Raw genomic sequence first — 18240 nt, forward strand, 5'->3', positions numbered from 1 at the left:
GAATTCCACCTCGTTACCACCTCTTGCTTCAGATGATGGCAGGGCAGGTTCAGGAATGTTTGGTGGTGCTCCAATCTTCTGTACGCGGTGCCTGAATGCCGAAAGTGGCCCGCAATTCTTCGGGCCACCGACAGCATCTCTTGCACGCCCCTGTCGTTTTTTTAAAAATTCTGCACCACCAAATTCAATGTATGTGCAAAACATGGGACGTGCTGGAATTTGCCCAGATGTAATGCACGCACAATATTGCTGGCGTTGTCCGATGTCACAAATCCCCAGGAGAGTCCATTTGGGGTAAGCCATTCTGCGATGATCTTCCTCAGTTGCCGAAAGAGGTTGTCAGCTGTGTGCCTATTCTGGAAAGCGGTGATACAAAGCGTAGCCTGCCTAGGAACGAGTTGGCGTTTGCGAGATGCTGCTACTGGTGCCGCCGCTGCTGTTCTTGCTGCGGGAGGCAATACATCTACCCAGTGGGCTGTCACAGTCATATAGTCCTGAGTCTGCCCTGCTCCACTTGTCCACATGTCCGTGGTTAAGTGGACATTGGGTACAACTGCATTTTTTAGGACACTGGTGAGTCTTTTTCTGAGGTCTGTGTACATTTTCGGCATCGCCTGCCTAGAGAAATGGAACCTAGATGGTATTTGGTACCGGGGACACAGTACCTCAATCAAGTCTATAGTTGCCTCTGAATTAACGATGGATACCGGAACCACGTTTCTCACCGCCCAGGCTGCCAAGGCCTGAGTTATCTGCTTTGCAGCAGGATGACTGCTGTGATATTTCATCTTCCTCGCAAAGGACTGTTGGACAGTCAATTGCTTACTGGAAGTAGTACAAGTGGTCTTCCGACTTCCCCTCTTGGATGACGATCGACTCCCAGCAGCAACAACAGCAGCGCCAGCAGCAGTAGGCGTTACACTCAAGGATGCATCGGAGGAATCCCAGGCAGGAGAGGACTCGTCAGACTTGACAGTGACATGGCCTGCAGGACTATTGGCTTTCCTGGGTAAGGAGGAAATTGACACTGAGGGAGTTGGTGGTGTGGTTTGCAGGAGCTTGGTTACAAGAGGAAGGGATTTAGTGGTCAGTGGACTGCTTCCGCTGTCACCCAAAGTTTTTGAACTTGTCACTGACTTATGATGAATGCGCTGCAGGTGACGTATAAGGGAGGATGTTCCGAGGTGGGCAACGTCCTTACCCCTACTTATTACAGCTTGACAAAGGCAACACACGGCTTGACACCTGTTGTCCGCATTTGTGTTGAAATAATTCCACACCGAAGAGCTGATTTTTTTTTGTATTTTGACCAGGCATGTCAATGGCCATATTCCTCCCACGGACAACAGGTGTCTCCCCGGGTGCCTGACTTAAACAAACCACCTCACCATCAGAATCCTCCTTGTCAATTTCCTCCCCAGCGCCAGCAACACCCATATCCTCATCCTGGTGTACTTCAACAGTGACATCTTCAATTTGACTATCAGGAACTGGACTGCGGGTGCTCCTTCCAGCACTTGCAGGGGGCGTGCAAATGGTGGAAGGCGCAAGCTCTTCCCGTCCAGTGTTGGGAAGGTCAGGCATCGCAACCGACACAATTGGACTCTCCTTGGGGATTTGTGATTTTGAAGAACGCACAGTTCTTTGCTGTGCTTTTGCCAGCTTAAGTCTTTTCTTTTTTCTAGCGAGAGGATGAGTGCTTCCATCCTCATGTGAATCTGAACCACTAGCCACGAACATAGGCCAGGGCCTCAGCCGTTCCTTGCCACTCCATGTCGTAAATGGCATATTGGCAAGTTTACACTTCTCCTCAGACGCTTTTAATTTTGATTTTTGGGTCATTTTACTGAACTTTTGTGTTTTGGATTTTACATGCTCTCTACTATGACATTGGGCATCGGCCTTGGCAGACGACGTTGATGGCATTTCATCGTCTCGGCCATGACTAGTGGCAGCAGCTTCAGCATGAGGTGGAAGTGGATCTTGATCTTTCCCTATTTTAACCTCCACATTTTTGTTCTCCATTTTTTAATGTGTGGAATTATATGCCAGTATCAATAGCAATGGCCTACTACTATATTTACTGCGCAAAACTAAAATGCACCACAGGTATAGAATGTAGATGGATAGTATACTTAATGGATGACGAGTGACGACACAGAGGTAGGTACAGCAGTGGCCTACCGTACTGCTATATATAGTATACTGGTGGACACTGTCAGCAAACTTCAAAACTAAAATGCACCACAAGTATAGAATGTAGATGGATAGTATACTTAATGGATGACGACACAGAGGTAGGTACAGCAGTGCACTCTGCACTGTACTCCTCCTATATAATGTTAATTATACTGGTGGTCCCCAGTCCCCACAATAAAGCAGCACACTGAGCACAGATATGGAGTGTTTTTCTTCAGGCAGACAACATATACTGGTGGTCACTGTCAGCAAAACTCTGCACTGTACTCCTGCTATAGCTGCTCCCCAGTCCCCACAATTAAGAAGTGTGAGCACTCAGCACAGATATATTATGCAGCACACTGAGCACAGATATGGTATGGAGCGTTTTTTTCAGGCAGAGAACGGATAAAAACTGGTGGTCACTTATCAGCAAAACTCTGCACTTTACTCCTCCTAACAGCTGCTCCCCAATCCTCCCCACAATTAAGCAAAAGCAATAAACCAATCAACTTCTAGTTCTACAATAAACGGAGAGGACGCCAGCCACGTCCTCTCCCTATCATCTCCAATGCACGAGTGAGAAAATGGCGGCGACGCGCGGCTGCTTATATAGAATCCGAATCTCGCGAGACTCCGACAGCGGGAAGATGACGTTCGGGCGCGCTCGGGTTAGCCGAGCAAGGCGGGAAGGTTCGAACCTGCCTCGGACCCGTGTAAACAAGGTGAAGTTCGGGGGGGTTCGGTTTCAGAGAAACCGAACCCGCTCATCACTAATTTTTATAAGGATTACTGCACTATTAGTTTTGTTCTTTTATATGTGTCGTGAGGCAAACTTAGACACACAAGCCCTCATTCTGAGTTGATCGCTCGCTAGCTACTTTTAGCAGCCGTGCAAATGCATTGTCGCCGCCCACGGGGGAGTGTATTTTCGCTTTGCAAGTGTGCGAACGCATGTGCAGCCGAGCGGTACAAAAACATTTTATGCAAAACAAGACTAGCCCTGAAGTTACTTATCCTGTGCAATGAATCCAGCGACGGAGGTCCCGGAATTGACGTCAGACACCCGCCCTGCAAACGCCTGTACACGCCTGCGTTTTCCCAAACACTCCCAGAAAACGGTCAGTTGACACCCATAAACGCCCTCTTCCTGTCAATCTCCTTGCGATCGCCTGTGCGAATGTATTCCTAACTAGAACCATTGCACAGCAACGATGCTCTTTGTACCCGTTCAACGTGCGTGCGCATTGTGGCACATACACATGCGCAGTTTTGCATTTTTTTTACCTGAATGCTGCGCTGTGAAAATCGGCAGCGAGCGATCCACTCGGAATGACCCCCACTATCTACAGGTTGAAATTACTGAGAGAAATCTAGTCCAGCTGTCTACTTGTAGGTCTATTGAGGAACACTAATGACCAATACAAAAAACCCGTGATGTGTCTGAAACCATTTTGGGATTCTCTGAGTGCAATGTGTTAAAAAAAAATTTTTTACAACATTGAAAAGGATCTCTGTACTATATTATTTTATTCTTTCATATGTGTGACTTCTGGTGCCTTACTTTTAAGGTGAACATTGCATAAGCACACATTTTTGCAGGTTGTGAACTACAACAAGAGACTGGAAAAACTGTATGTTCCATTTGACATGTTAAACCTGGAGAGCACTGGCGTTTCTATAATGGGTGCAGTGTGTGCGGTGCACATGGCCCCCTGAGTCCAGAGGGGGCCCCCACCGCACACACTGCATCCATTTTTAAAATACTTACCCCTCCGAAGTATAGCGCCGGCATCCGCAGCGCCGCTAGAACACAGTGAAAATGGCACAGCGCCCATTTTCATGGCGTTCTGCGCATACGCAGTATAGAGATCTCAGGGAAAATGGCCGCCGCGCCATTTTCCCGGAGATCTACGCATGCGCAGTAGAGTCTGAGCCCTCTAGTGCTCAGACTCTACAGCACTCCGCCCAGAGAGGAGGGGGCCCGACGGAGGAGGCTGAACACAGGCCTCCTCCTCTCTTAAAACGCCCCTGCTGGAGAGTGCCTGAGTTAAATACATTGTATAGTACTACTAACATTTTCCTGGAAGTAGGTGAAACTTCTATTTGTGTTTTTGCTGGGCTGACTTCTGGGTCTTGTTGCACACCCTACTACCACCTATTTCTTTTGAAATTGTATGGTTCAAGCTGACTGAAAGGTAACAATAATCATACATTACAACAATGGCATGCAGAAACGTATAGGGACATATTTACTAAAGTGCAGGTTTATAAAAGTGAAGATGTTGAAAGGACTACCAGTTCTGGCTTCATGCGGTGAGTAGCTCTATTGTGCAGCTCCAGGGAAGCCTTGCTCATCATTCCCTTTAAAAGGCTTTTTACAGCCTCCAATGGACTGAGCAGCCCCCGTCCTACTTCCCCAGTACATGGAGAAGTTTTAAGCCAGGCTCCCATGCCAGACCTCAAGCGCAGGAGAAACGAAGGACAGATTCCGATATGGCTCCCAGAACAGTTATATCATCAGCACCTAAGAAAGCAGCTTCTGACCCAGATGACTCTGACAACTCTCAGGTGCCCCCCCTGACTTCCTCATCACTTATTCTGATACAGTGGATCAGTGGTTCCCAAACTGTGTGCCATGGCACCCTGGGGTGCCTCAGGACACTTGCAGCGGTGCCCTGGTTTGTTGGTCCAGGACCAGTTAAAATTATTCATGGTCAATGTAATAGGCAAAACCAGTGTTGGTGACTGCCAATCATAAAATCTGTGGACAAACAGAAGCAAATCTTGTCCCTCATCGCACAATTAAATCTAAGGATGTCACCTAAACACAATTTACTTAATTTAATATTATATTCTAAATTTCTCAACAAGAAACTTTTGGCCTAGTGGTGCCGTGAATAAATTCTGATACTCCAGGGCGCCGTGATTCAAAAAAGTTTGAGAACTACTGCAGTGGATGCAATCAAATCCACCATGGGACTTCTGCTGTCTCAAGCTGTATCTGACATTACATCACAGCTCCAATACCTTACTCACAGGGTAACTACTACACAAACTCGCATTGGGAGGGTTTGTCATGATATGGCTGATGCACAACAAGCTATTGAGAAGCTGGAAAAAGCTGGATGATACTGAAAACAGGTCACGTAGAAATAGTATCAGGGTAGTGGCTGTCTCTGATACTATAAAACATCCTGCATTGGAACTATTTGTGAATACTACTCTCCCCTCTCTTTTGGGCATCACTTGGGAATGCAAGGATCTTGTAATTTAAAAAGTTTACAGGCTGGGTCCTTCCCCCTCGCTCATCCGTTGTCCGTCCCAGGGTGGTCCTTTTCTGCTGCCTAAATTATCTCCATAAATTGGCCTTCTGGACTCCTAGAAAACAATATTACTATTTTGGAATGCATTCAAGTACCTGTCATATTTCTCTGAAAAGCATTAAAATGCTTGAAAAAAAAGCAACCGATCAGATTCTACTTATCATTTATACAGGGGCGTCAGAACATTTATAGGTTAGGGGGGCATGAAAGATCCTCATTTTGGTGCCCCCTTGGGGGCGGAGCCACCGGGCAGGGGGAGTCCGTACTACAGGGATGAAAAGGTGGGGAGGAGATATCTCTGTGCTACCGCCCCACACCCACACCCACACATCCCCCCCTGCTGCTGTCTCCCGCTCCTTAGGGGAGCAGGAAAGAAAGTGAGAGAGAAACAAATAGGGTGTCAGGGGGCGGGATGTACTAAGCGGAAAATGCGCTAAATTCCTAATGTACAAAGCCCCAGCCGCTGGGTCAGCGCCATGGTGGGGATCGCCAGCTTTTGCTGGCGATACCCCACAAAAGCCTATGGGCTTTTCTCCTCAGCGTTAGTGTGAGGGATCCCTCCCAGCATGCCCTGCGGCCGGCCCCGTCATTCTGCACATGCGCAGAATGACTCCTGGGGCCGAAACACAGAAGTGAGGGAGCCGCTGGGGATGGCGAAGGACAGCTCTTATCGGGAGAGCTGTCCTTCGCAATGCTAATCGTATATATGTTAGAACATATGCGATTAGCATCATGAAGATCGGCAGTGGTGTCTATTAGTACATCCCGCCCAGGTAGAGAGAGGGGAGAATGAAAGAGAGAAGGTATCAGGGAGAAACAGAGAAGCGAGAAAGGGTATCAGTGTGAGAGAGAGCAGAGAGAGAGAGAAAGGGAGAGATAGGGGTGGGTCAGGGAGACAGAGAGAGAGAGAGAGAGGGTGTCGGAGCAAGAGATAGAGCTTTTCATGAAAAAGAGGGAATGAGAGAGGGGGGAGCGAGAGAGAAGAGAGGGTGTCAGGGAGAAAGAGAGAGAGAGAGAGATGAGAGAGCATCAGGGAGAGACCAAAAGAATGAGAGGGCCACAGGGAGGGAGAGAGAACAACAGAGAGTGGAGCAAGATAGAGTGTCTGGAAAAGAAAGATGGAGGTAGATAGATAGAGAAAGATAGAGAGAGAGAAAGAGAGAGTGTCAGGGTGAGAAGGAAAGACAGGGAGAGAGAGTGAGAGGAGCTAGAGGAGAGAGTGTTAGGGAGAGAGATAGGCAGGAGCAAGAGGAGAACACCCATCCACCATAATTGGCACCATGAAAGGGACAAACATGCGCGCGCCGTAGGCGTGTGCCGCCAAAAAGGGTGTGTGGCTTCGTTGGAATGGGCGTGGCTTTGCATAAAGGGGCGTGGTATTGCAGGAAAAGACTTCCTTATACCCCAGTTTTGCAACCTGCACGCCCAGACGTTAGTCACCACTGGAAAGAAAAATAATCCTGATTCATGCCCCTTACATTATTTGTCATTTTTCCTCCTTATAGTAATGCCCAGTATACATTATGCCACATACTGCAATGGCCCTTAGACATTATTCCACGCACAATAATGCACATGACACAATATGCACACACCATAATGCCCCCGACACATTATGCCACACACCGTAATGCCTGTGACACATTATGCCACACACCGTAATGCCTGTGACACATTATGCCACACACCGTAATGCCTGTGACACATGACGACAGGAATCGCAAAGCCCGTTATACATTATGCTACACACTGCAATGCCCCTGATACATTATAGCACATACAATGCCTGTGACACATTATGCCACACACCGTAATGCCTGTGACACATGACGACAGGAATCGCAAAGCCCGTTATACATTATGCTACACACTGCAATGCCCCTGATACATTATAGCACATACAATGCCTGTGACACATTATGCCACACACCGTAATGCCTGTGACACATTATGCCACACACCGTAATGCCTGTGACACATGACGACAGGAATCGCAAAGCCCGTTATACATTATGCTACACACTGCAATGCCCCTGATACATTATAGCACATACAATGCCTGTGACACATTATGCCACACACCGTAATGCCTGTGACACATTATGCCACACACCGTAATGCCTGTGACACATGACGACAGGAATCGCAATGCCCGTTATACATTATGCTACACACTGCAATGCCCCTGATAGATTATAGCACATACAATGCCTGTGACACATTATGACACACACTGCAATGACCCTGAGACATTATACAACATACCATAATGCCCGTGATATAGTATACAACACACAGTAATGCCCGACACATTATGACACATACCGCAATGTCCGTGATACATTATGCCACACACTGCAAAGACCCTGAGACATTATACCACATATCACAATGCCCGTGATATAGTATACCATACACCATAATACCTGTGACACATACCGCAATGCCCGTTATACATTATGCCACACTGCAATGCCCCTGAGACATTATACCACATACCACAATGCACGTGATATAGTATGCCACACACCGTAATGCCTGTGACACATTATGACACACACCGCAATGTCCGTGATACATTATGCCACACACCGTAATGCCCATTACACATTAAGTCCTACAGTAAGGCTTCTAATTACTTTTAAATTACCTGCTCGTTGCCAGGGGTTTCATGCTCTTGGTTCCATGCACGGTGCCAGGGGTTTTCATGCTCAGGTTGTCATGCACGGTGCCAGGGGTTTTCATGCTCAGGTTGTCATGCTCGTTGCCAGGGGTTTTCATGCACTGGGTGTCATGCTCGTTGCCAGGAGTTTCATGCACTGGGCGTCATGCTCGTTCCTAGGGCTGTGCTCCCAGTGCCACATATGTCCCCAGTGCCACATATTCCCCCACGGTGCCAGGTACTCACATGCCCCCAGTGTCAAATATAGCCCCCCCCCCTCCCCCAGTGCCACATATGCCCCCAGTGCCAGATATTCCCCCACAGTGCCAGGTGCTCACGTGCCCCCAGTGCCAAATATACCCCCCCCCCATGTGCCTTGTACACATGCAGTGCCATATATCCCCCTCAGTACCCCCCCAGTGCCAGATATGCCCCCTCAGTGCCATATATGCCCCCACACTTCCCCCCCAGTGCCATATATGTCCCCACACTTCCCCCCCAGTGCCATATATACCCCCTCAGTGCCATATATGCCCCCTCAGTGCCCCCTGTGCCATACATGCCCCCTCAGTGCCCCTGTGCCATACATGCCCCCTCAGTGCCATATATGCCCCCTGTGCCATACATGCCCCCTCAGTGCCCCCTGTGCCATACATGCCCCCTCAGTGCCATATATGCCCTCAGTGCCATATATGCCCCCTCAGTATCCCCTGTGCCATACATGCCCCCTCAGTGCCATACATGCCCCTTGTGCCATACATGCCCCCTGTGCCATACATGCCCCCTGTGCCATACATGCCCCCCTCAGTATCCCCTGTGCCATACATGCCCCCTCAGTGCCATATATGCCCCCTGTGCCATATATGCCCCCTCAGTGCCCCCTGTGCCATACATGCCCCCTCAGTGCCCCCTGTGCCATACATGCCCCCTCAGTGCCATATATGCCCTCAGTGCCATATATGCCCCCTGTGCCATACATGCCCCCTGTGACATACATGCCCCCTCAGCACCATATATGCCCCCTCAGTATCCCCTGTGCCATACATGCCCCCTCAGTGCCATATATGCGCCCTGTGCCATACATGCCCCCTCAGTGCCATATATGCCCCCTGTGCCATACATGCCCCCTGTGCCATACATGTCCCCCCCCTCCCCTCGCTGCTGTGAAGGAGGGACAAGGAGGGCACAGCGCGCGCCTCTCTCATGTCCCTCGCATCTCCGTCTCTCTGGTCTAATAAAGGAAGTGCCGGTTCGTGAGCCAATCAGAGCTCACGAACGGCACTTCCATTATTAGACCAGACGGACGGAGACGCAGGATGGACACTGGAGAGACGCGCGCGGCGTGCTGTGCCCTCCGTGTTCCGTTACAGTAGGGAGGGAGAGGAGACAGCAGATTGACATGCGGACGCTCGTCCGCATGTCAATCTGCTCTAAATCAGTGGCGGCGCCCCCGCAGCCCCTCGCCCCCAAGCCACCGCGAGGGCTGCGGGGGCAGTAGTTACGCTACTGAGGTGGGGGGTATTGTGCAGCCCCATTCTGTCTTCTCTGCATATGGACTGGCACTGGGAGCAGGAGGGGCTGTACAGCCACATATTGCTGCTGCTCGTCCCTATATTGCATGGAGGTTGTGATGTGCAGTCTTTCATCTGACTGCACATCGCTCCTCCTGTACGTTAGCGCCTATCATGTTTTTTTTTGGGGGGGGAGCTGCCCCCTTGCCTCTACCATTCTGATGCCTCTGCATTTATCTAACACCTTCTAGAACAGTGGTCTCCAACCTTAATTGGGGTGTGAGCTACTTTCGGAAAATAAAACCTCTAAAGGAGCTACCACCTTCCCCCAATGCGCGTGCGTTCCTGTGAAGATGGGTGTGGCCTCACAAAAGTGGGTGTGGCCTCACAACTACAAGTAATGCCCCCGCGTAGTGCCAGATACACAAATAATGCCCCTCAGCAGTGCCAGATACACAAATAATGCCCCTCAGCAGTGCCAGATATACAAAAAATGCCTCCTAGCAGTGCCAGATACACAAATAATGCCCCCAGCAGTGCCAGATACACAAATAATGCCCTCCAGCAGTGCCAGATACACAAATAATGCCCTCCAGCAGTGCCAGATACACAAATAATGCCTCCCAGCAGTGTCAGATACAATGCCCCCACCAGTGCCAGAAACAATTCCCCCCAGTGTCATTTAACATGCCCCCCCCCCCCCCCCGCAGCGCCAGATAAAATGCCCCCCTGCAGTGTCCGATACAGTGCTAACCCTTCCTGGCTTATTCTACTGCCACCTGTGGTGCTCCTCCTGTATAAGGGACGGAAGGGGAGGAGAGCGCAGCGTACACCTCTCCTGTGAAGTCCGGAGAGCGGCTGCGGTGAGGGTGACAGTCTCCGGCGGCAGCAGGCATTTAAAATATGGTGCCGGTAAGTGTGCCAATTAAAACTCGCAGTCCGGCAGCCAATCAGGTGCCGCCACTGCTGGTCCACGAGGTCTGATTGGCTGATGACCGGCACCATATTAAAAATTAAGGGAGGAGTGCCAGTGACTGCCCAAGCCCGTGCGCTCTGTAAGCTACCGAAAATACTACGGCGAGCTACCGGTAGCTCGCGAGCTACGGGTTGGAGATCACTGTTCTAGAAGATAATAGGCAATATCTGATTGCTATGGGCAATATGTCCACTATTATAAACCCGCACTTAAGTAAATATACCCCATAATCTTGAGGAAGATGGGCTACAATAGATGACGGTCTCACCAGGTTCCACTGCTTTCAGCTAAAAGCAGGTGACAGTGAACACAGGCTCACCAAACCTGCACAAATGAATATTAGAATAAATGTTGATTGTTCTGACAAGCCTCGATTTCTGCTGTGACATGCAAACGGTAGGGTCAAAATTTGGTGTAAATTATATGAATCCATTGATCCATTCTGCCTTGCGTCAACACTTCAGGTGGCTAGTGGTGATGTAAGGAATATTTTATTAGCACGTTTAAAACTAATTACCAGAGCCTAACTGCATGAACGGAAGTGAGTAATAAGTGCTGATGAGAGACACAGATCTTGTGCAATTCCGAAACGTTTGTCAGGTGCGCCGCCAGCTGTGCCGGGCCCAGATAATGGTAGGGGGTGTGGCCAACGCAGAGAAGTGTGGCCAGCCCCCTACACAAGAAATGTCAAAAATAATAGACTTATTGCAGCCGTGCGCTGTACAGGGAGAGAGCCTGCTGCAGCAGCAGTCACTGCTCTCTCTGCTTGCCCCAAGTGCTGGCAGTGTCTGCAAAGGGGGGGGGAGGGGGGGCAGCAGGACCTGGGCCCCTCCTATAGGCTCGGGTAAAGCGTAACCCCCCCATCCCCCTCTAAGTGCCACTGGGTTGGGTGATATTTTGAATTAAAAGCGAGCACCATAGTAACTGGCTTAGAGGAATGCAAAAGGGACATTTCTTGTTCTAAAGGATGTGGTAAACTACAACTGCAAATCACATCATGATGACATTGGTGAGTGATGCTGCAGTTCTCTGCACTGCGCAGTGGGGGGGGGGGGGGGGGGGGGGGGCAGGCATTTTAATGTGAACTGCATTATCCCACCCCATAAACTTGCCCCCTGGAAGTTTTCCATCAAATAAATACAACGGGTGACACGTAATAGGATTAGATTTTTAGTAAGATTCCGAAATCACCCCCTATCGCATGTTTTGGAATCGTTAATTTTTTGTCGAAGTGGCAAATGTAATAGGATGCAAATACGGGACTGAAAAATGCGGTCATGTGATTTGACACAATATTATGACCCGGTAATGTGCGCTTTACTGACCAACCAGAATGCGATTTCCAACACCACCATTACACACAAGCAAAGAACCCCACCTATTTCGCTGTGCTAAGTCCCCTGGAATCTGCATCACACACCCTATATAAAGGGCTCTGGCTCCATTTTGCCCTTTGTTAGGCTGGGAGGAGTGTAAGATGAAGAGGAGAGTGTCCAAGAGAGGCAGAGAGAGAAGTATGGAGAGAGGCAGCATGGTGGCAAGGAGGGCAGTGGCTGGGAGGAGTCAGGAAGAGCAGGCTCAGCATGAGGAGCAGGAGGAAGCTGGTGCTGGAAGCAGGCAAACTGACACAGAGGAGGAGGATTTTGAGAGGGAGCAGGACGAAGAGCTGGAGGAGCCTCTCCTTAGTGACATTGACTGGCAGGAGGAGGAGGGTGATGGGGGCCAGTTGGTGGTGGAGGAGGAGGCTGCAGAGGAGGATGAGGAGGGTGAGGAAGGCCCTATGCCAGGGTGTACTCCCAGTGGCCGCCGTGTGCATTTCTCCTATGAGGAAAACTGTGCCCTTGTCAGGGCAATGGTGCCAGTTTTTAATCCGCTTCTGGGGAAGGATAACCACCGCACTAATATGGTACTTATATGTGCGCCACAGCTTCTTCAAAGCATATAACACTTGAGTTAAATGCCTTGAGATAGTGGCTTGTGTAACCCCCAGCGACCAAGAGCCCACAGACTGAGTGGTGCCTGTGGCAAAAAAGTGCAGGGCACACATTAATTTTTGCAGCCCAGACACTGGATAGTTGGCAGAGCCATATGGCTCAAAATCATGTCTCACCTGCTCAAATAAGCTCAAGAGGTTTGTGCGGTTCAGCCGAAACATCTCCACCACCTCTTGATCTGAGAGGGAGTCCAGGTACACCCTCGCACGGTACCTACGTGAAGCACAAAGTGGTCGGGGACCTGGATCTGGTGCGCAGCCTGCGCCCTCCTCCTGCGCAGCTCCTCCAAACGTGCAATATCATATACATACAGCTCAGCTCCTGACTGCAAAAACTCCATTGCTGAATCCTTCACAGTGCCCTGGATGATGTAGGGGTGTTTCTGATGAAAGTATGGCTTACCTGTGCAAAAGGTAACCCTTTGGGGGTTTTTTGGATGGTGGAAATACTCCAAATCACCTAGCTCTACCTGGTCTGTTTTATGTGCGGTTTATAGTCAATTTTTAAGTGCGATTTCCAATATCGCATCCTATTACATTTGTGATTTATATACTTTTGAATGGGAAAACATCTGGATGCGATTTGAAGTGCAATATAAAAACGATAGGTGAAAACTGAAAATGTGCGATTTTCTCTGGGAAACATGTGAATCACAGTGCAATTTGCATCCTATTACATTTGCGAATTACTCAAAATAGGCGATTTCGGACGTTTTTTGACTAAAAGTCTCAAAGTCTAAAAATCTCATCCTATTACGTCACCCATTATTTTGTTCTGTTTATATCTCCCAACATTACAAAATACACAATCAGGACACCATAGGCTGTGCACCTGTATGTGATATATTGGTGTCTCTTCACATCCCTACAGGAAAAAGAGTTTGCGTTGGAGAAAGCTTGGCCAAGATGGAACTTTTCCTGTTCTTTACCGGACTTCTTCAAGCATTTACTTTCCACCCACCAGCTGGAGTCTCCAGGGAAGATCTAAGTCTGGATCCTGACATTGGATTACTTTTAATCCCTAAACCACATCTGATATGTGCAAAGCTCAACAACTAGTGTGCTGCCACCACAAATACCCAGTAACAAGGCAGATGTTTTTGTTGATTCATTTTGACCGATTACAAATGCCAATACAGGTTGAGTATCATTATCCAAAAGGCTTGGGACCAGAAGTATTTTGGATATCAGATTTTTCGGTATTTTGGAATAATTGCATACCATAACCATAATAAGATATCATGGTGATAGGACCCAAGTCTAAGTACAGAATGCATTTATGTTTCATATACACCTTATACACACAGCCTGAAGGTCATTTTAGCCAATATTTTTAATAACTTTGTGCATTAAACAAAGTGTGTGTACATTCACACAATTCATTTATGTTTCAAATACACCTTATACCAGAGGTTCCCAAATGCAGTCCTCAAGGCACTCCAACAGTCCAGGTTTTAGGTATATCCATGGCTCAGCACAGATGGTTAAATCAAATTGACTAAAGTGCTACTTACATCACTTGTGGCCAAACAGGAATACATTTAAAACCAGGACCGTTGGGGCGCCTTGAGGACCGCGTTTGGGAACCTCTGCCTTATACACACAGCCTGAAGGTCATTAAATACAATATTTTTAATAACTTTGTGTATTAAACGTTTGTGTACATTGAGCCATCATAAAACAAAGGTTTCACTATTTCAATCTCACTCAAAAAATTCCGTAATTTGAAATATTTGGATATGGGATACTCAACCTATATTACTTTTCCTGTGTTATTCTTCTATTCTAATATAATAAACATTAAATTCACCATGGGGTAATCTCATGGTCACTGACATGAGGATTCCTTACTAACAGAAGAGAACATAGAAGTGTTCCAAAGCTACAGTTCATACACACAGCACAGTAGAATTGGTCAGCACTGTCTATCATTTTTATTTCCCTAAATACACCCAGTGAACGGTGGATACCCAGCTCTGTACTAGCAGGACATAAGCACTTCTTGATTTACACTGAAAGATACATCATTGTCTTTCAACTGGCAGATTAAGATTGTATTCTGGGATTGTGTGGTTGGGGGAACATAATACTAATCTATTCCCTTTTCCCCATAAATGCATTAGCTGTCAGACACTGCACAGCTGCAGATCATACAGTTCTCTCTACGTGTGTGATGCTTCAGTGGTAGAAAACATGGGTGTGATATGCTTTACAGGGCATTCGGGATGTTGGCAGCCAAAGACTGACACCTTGATTCTGATAATCCCTCCCTCCTAGCAGCCTAACCCTAACCCTCCCCGTTGGTGCCTGAACCTAAACCCCCCCACCCCCCCCCCCCCCCCCCCCCACAGCCGAACCATCCACACGGGTGTTTAAACCTATCCTCCTCCTCGCGGGCTAACACTTAGTGGGTGTCTGTACTCTGGCATCGGCATTTTGTCTGCTGTCAGAGTTCTGGCAACTGCATTGTGGCGGGATTCCAATGCCGGGATTCTGAGTGCCGGCATCCTGACCGCATCCCGAAAATATCTGTTCTCTGGCTTCTGAGTTTGATTCGCCCACTACCTAAACACTGTCTTCTAACTATCATAGATGCTCTTACTGTATGGGACTCCAGCGTTTTCACACAAGGTGACTGGGGATGTCCGTCTAGAAATCTATCTCTCTGGGCATTAAGTCACCTAATACCCCACCTGTGCCTTCATATATGGATAGCAAAAGATTTCAGTGCCCTCCAGGATCTCCTTCAAGGTAATGTCCTGCTAAATTTCTCCTATCTCGAGTTGAAATATGGCCTCTCTGCTACCACCCAGTGGGCCTTATTCACTAACAATTGCAATTTCACAGCTGCGATCGCATCTGAGTTGACCATCGGTCGCAATGTTCATCTGCAATGGCAGACTAAGTGAGCCAAAGCTTTCGCAGCCCTGATATCATAGGGCAGCTTGCGAGGCCAAGGAAACTATGTCTCGCGATGCAGTCCTTGGTCTCGCCACGCCCCCATTTTCCCAAACGCCTGGTGCCCCCGCCCCTCCCCGCGAAAGTCTCTACATGTCAATCAGCCAGACCCATTCTGCACATGCATGTATTGCCATATTCAGATTGCACCTTCTGATAAAGCTGTGACTCAACAGCTATGGGAATAAGATCTGCACTGCTCTTTTTCAGCTCTGCAGTGGGAAAGTATATACATTGAATCTTCTCACGTATCTAGATGTACTAACCATATTGAGATGCATTTTAAATTACTTCACCGGCTCTATTTTACACCAGTTATGTTCATAAAAAGTGGACATCATGCTTGAAATATTGTGGGTGTCAGTGTGCGGAGGAAGGTACACAGAGCCGGCCCTAACCAATATGATGCTCTAGGCAAGATTTTGGCTGGTGCCCCCTAACAACGCCACTAGTTCTGTATGAGTCATCTGGCAGCTCTGCTAACATCGGGCGCCTTTTGTTTCCGAAAATGCATCTTATTTGCATTACTATGTGGCTAGGATGCACAAGCAGCTTCTGCTGATTAAAATAATATGCAGCATGCCTATATTCTGTGTACGACTGTGGCTGTATCTGCATACAAAATGCTACATTACAGTGATTTCCAGGAATACACTGCAATGTAGTATTTCGTATGCAGATACAGCCGCAGTCACACACAGAATATAGGCATGCCGCATATCATATTAATCAGCAGAAGCTGCTGGTGCCCCTAAGCATACCAAATGCCCTAGGCATTTGCCTAGTTTGCCTATGCCTAAGGCCGACTCTGAAGGTACACTCCTACATGTTTTATGGGACTGTACTTTCTTCAATTTTTTATTTTGGGTTGAGGTTTACAACCTATTTTTAGAAAGATAATTAAAGTTGTTGTTACCCGTGACCGGCTCTCGCTCTCCTGCATTGGTGTCCTCCAGTTATTCCTAATTTTGGCCCTCATTCCGAGTTGTTCGCTCGCAAGCTGCTTTTAGCAGCATTGCACACGCTAAGCCGCCGCCTACTGGGAGTGAATCTTAGCTTAGCAAAATTGCGAACGAAAGATTCTCTAAATTGCGAATAGAAATTTCTTTGCAGTTTGAGTAGCTCGATACTTACTCTGCCACTGCGATCAGTTCAGTCAGTTTCGTTCCTGTTTTGACGTCACAAACACACCCAGCGTTCGCCCAGACACTCCCCCGTTTCTCCAGACACTCCCGCGTTTTTCCCAGAAACGGCAGCGTTTTTTCACACACACCCATAAAACGGCCAGTTTCCACCCAGAAACACCCACTTCCTGTCAATCACACTCCGATCACCAGAACGATGAAAAAACCTTGTAATGCCGTGAGTAAAATACCAAACTTCTTAGCAAATTTACTTGGCGCAGTCGCAGTGCGAACATTGCGCATGCGCAATTAGCGGAAAATCGCTGCGATGAGAAGAAAATTACCGAGCTAACAACTCGGAATGAGGGCCTCTGAACACTATTTAACGTCAGATTTTGCTAGTGGCCAAAACTGTATTAGCCCAACTATACCCACCTTGTGCAGATATGTGCTTTGCATTGAATTTTATGCTTATATGCATCTTTGATTGTATTTTAATGTTTCAGCTGATTACCTAATTTTGGACTTTATGTTGTATTTCCCCTTCCCTTTTTTATTTCTGTGCCCTTACCACTTTTTCTTATGTATGAAAAAAAATCCTTAATAAAAATTAATGCAGTCAAAAAAAAGAAAAAAATCTGCTATAAAGTTACAGATTTTTCAAAAAAGAATCCACCAACTTGATAAATTCTAATTTTAATTGATTAATGATTGTTGGGCCTATAGCTTTCCTTGTGCATGATCTAATAATTATAGTGTAGCAAGGTTTAATTCATTACAAGCAAATGTCATTTCACAATGATGTGGTAAGTGTACATTTGATATTTATACTCTCTATACAATAAAAATAAGATTTTAAACCTACCGGTAAATCTTTTTCTCGTAGTCCGTAGAGGATGCTGGGACTCCGTAAGGACCATGGGGAATAGACGGGCTCCGCAGGAGACATGGGCACTTTAAGAAAGACTTTGACTCTGGGTGTGCACTGGCTCTTCCCTCTATGCCCCTCCTCCAGACCTCAGTTAGAGAAACTGTGCCCAGAGGAGATGGACAGTACGAGGAAAGGATGTTTGTTAATCCAAGGGCAAGATTTATACCAGCCACACCAATCACACCGTATAACTTGTGTTAAATTAACCAGTTAACAGTATGAAAAACAACATAGTTTCGGTCCAAACCGATGAAACTATAACATAACCCTTATTTAAGCAATAACTATATACAAGTCTTGCAGGAGTAGTCCGCACTTGGGATGGATGCCCAGCATCCTCTACGGACTACGAGAAAAAGATTTACCGGTAGGTTTAAAATCTTATTTTCTCTAACGTCCTAGAGGATGCTAGGACTCCGTAAGGACCATGGGGATCATACCAAAGCTCCCAAACGGGCGGGAGAGTGTGGATGACTCTGCAGCACCGATTGAGCAAACCTTAGGTCCTCCTCAGTCAGGGTATCAAACTTATAGAACTTTGCAAAGGTGTTTGATCCCGACCAAATAGCTGCTCGGCACAA

The 18240-nt window shown here is 47.6% G+C and overlaps 1 protein-coding gene across 3 annotated transcripts in view; it reads left to right on the forward strand.

Moving 5' to 3' along the window:
• The window catches only part of LOC134945333 (cytochrome P450 2K1-like), a 251682-nt gene extending 237201 nt beyond the window's left edge, over positions 1-14481 (forward strand). For all 3 annotated transcript variants that reach the window (XM_063934537.1, XM_063934539.1, XM_063934538.1), the window contains one exon: positions 13518-14481. In XM_063934537.1, the coding sequence (XP_063790607.1) occupies positions 13518-13705 (188 nt within the window). In that variant the 3' untranslated portion in view covers positions 13706-14481. The remainder of the gene's footprint in view (positions 1-13517) is intronic.
• The last annotated feature ends 3759 nt before the right edge of the window (positions 14482-18240 follow it).

Source organism: Pseudophryne corroboree, chromosome 7 (genome assembly GCF_028390025.1).
Source record: "Pseudophryne corroboree isolate aPseCor3 chromosome 7, aPseCor3.hap2, whole genome shotgun sequence".
In the NCBI taxonomy this organism is placed as follows: Eukaryota; Metazoa; Chordata; class Amphibia; order Anura; family Myobatrachidae; genus Pseudophryne; species Pseudophryne corroboree.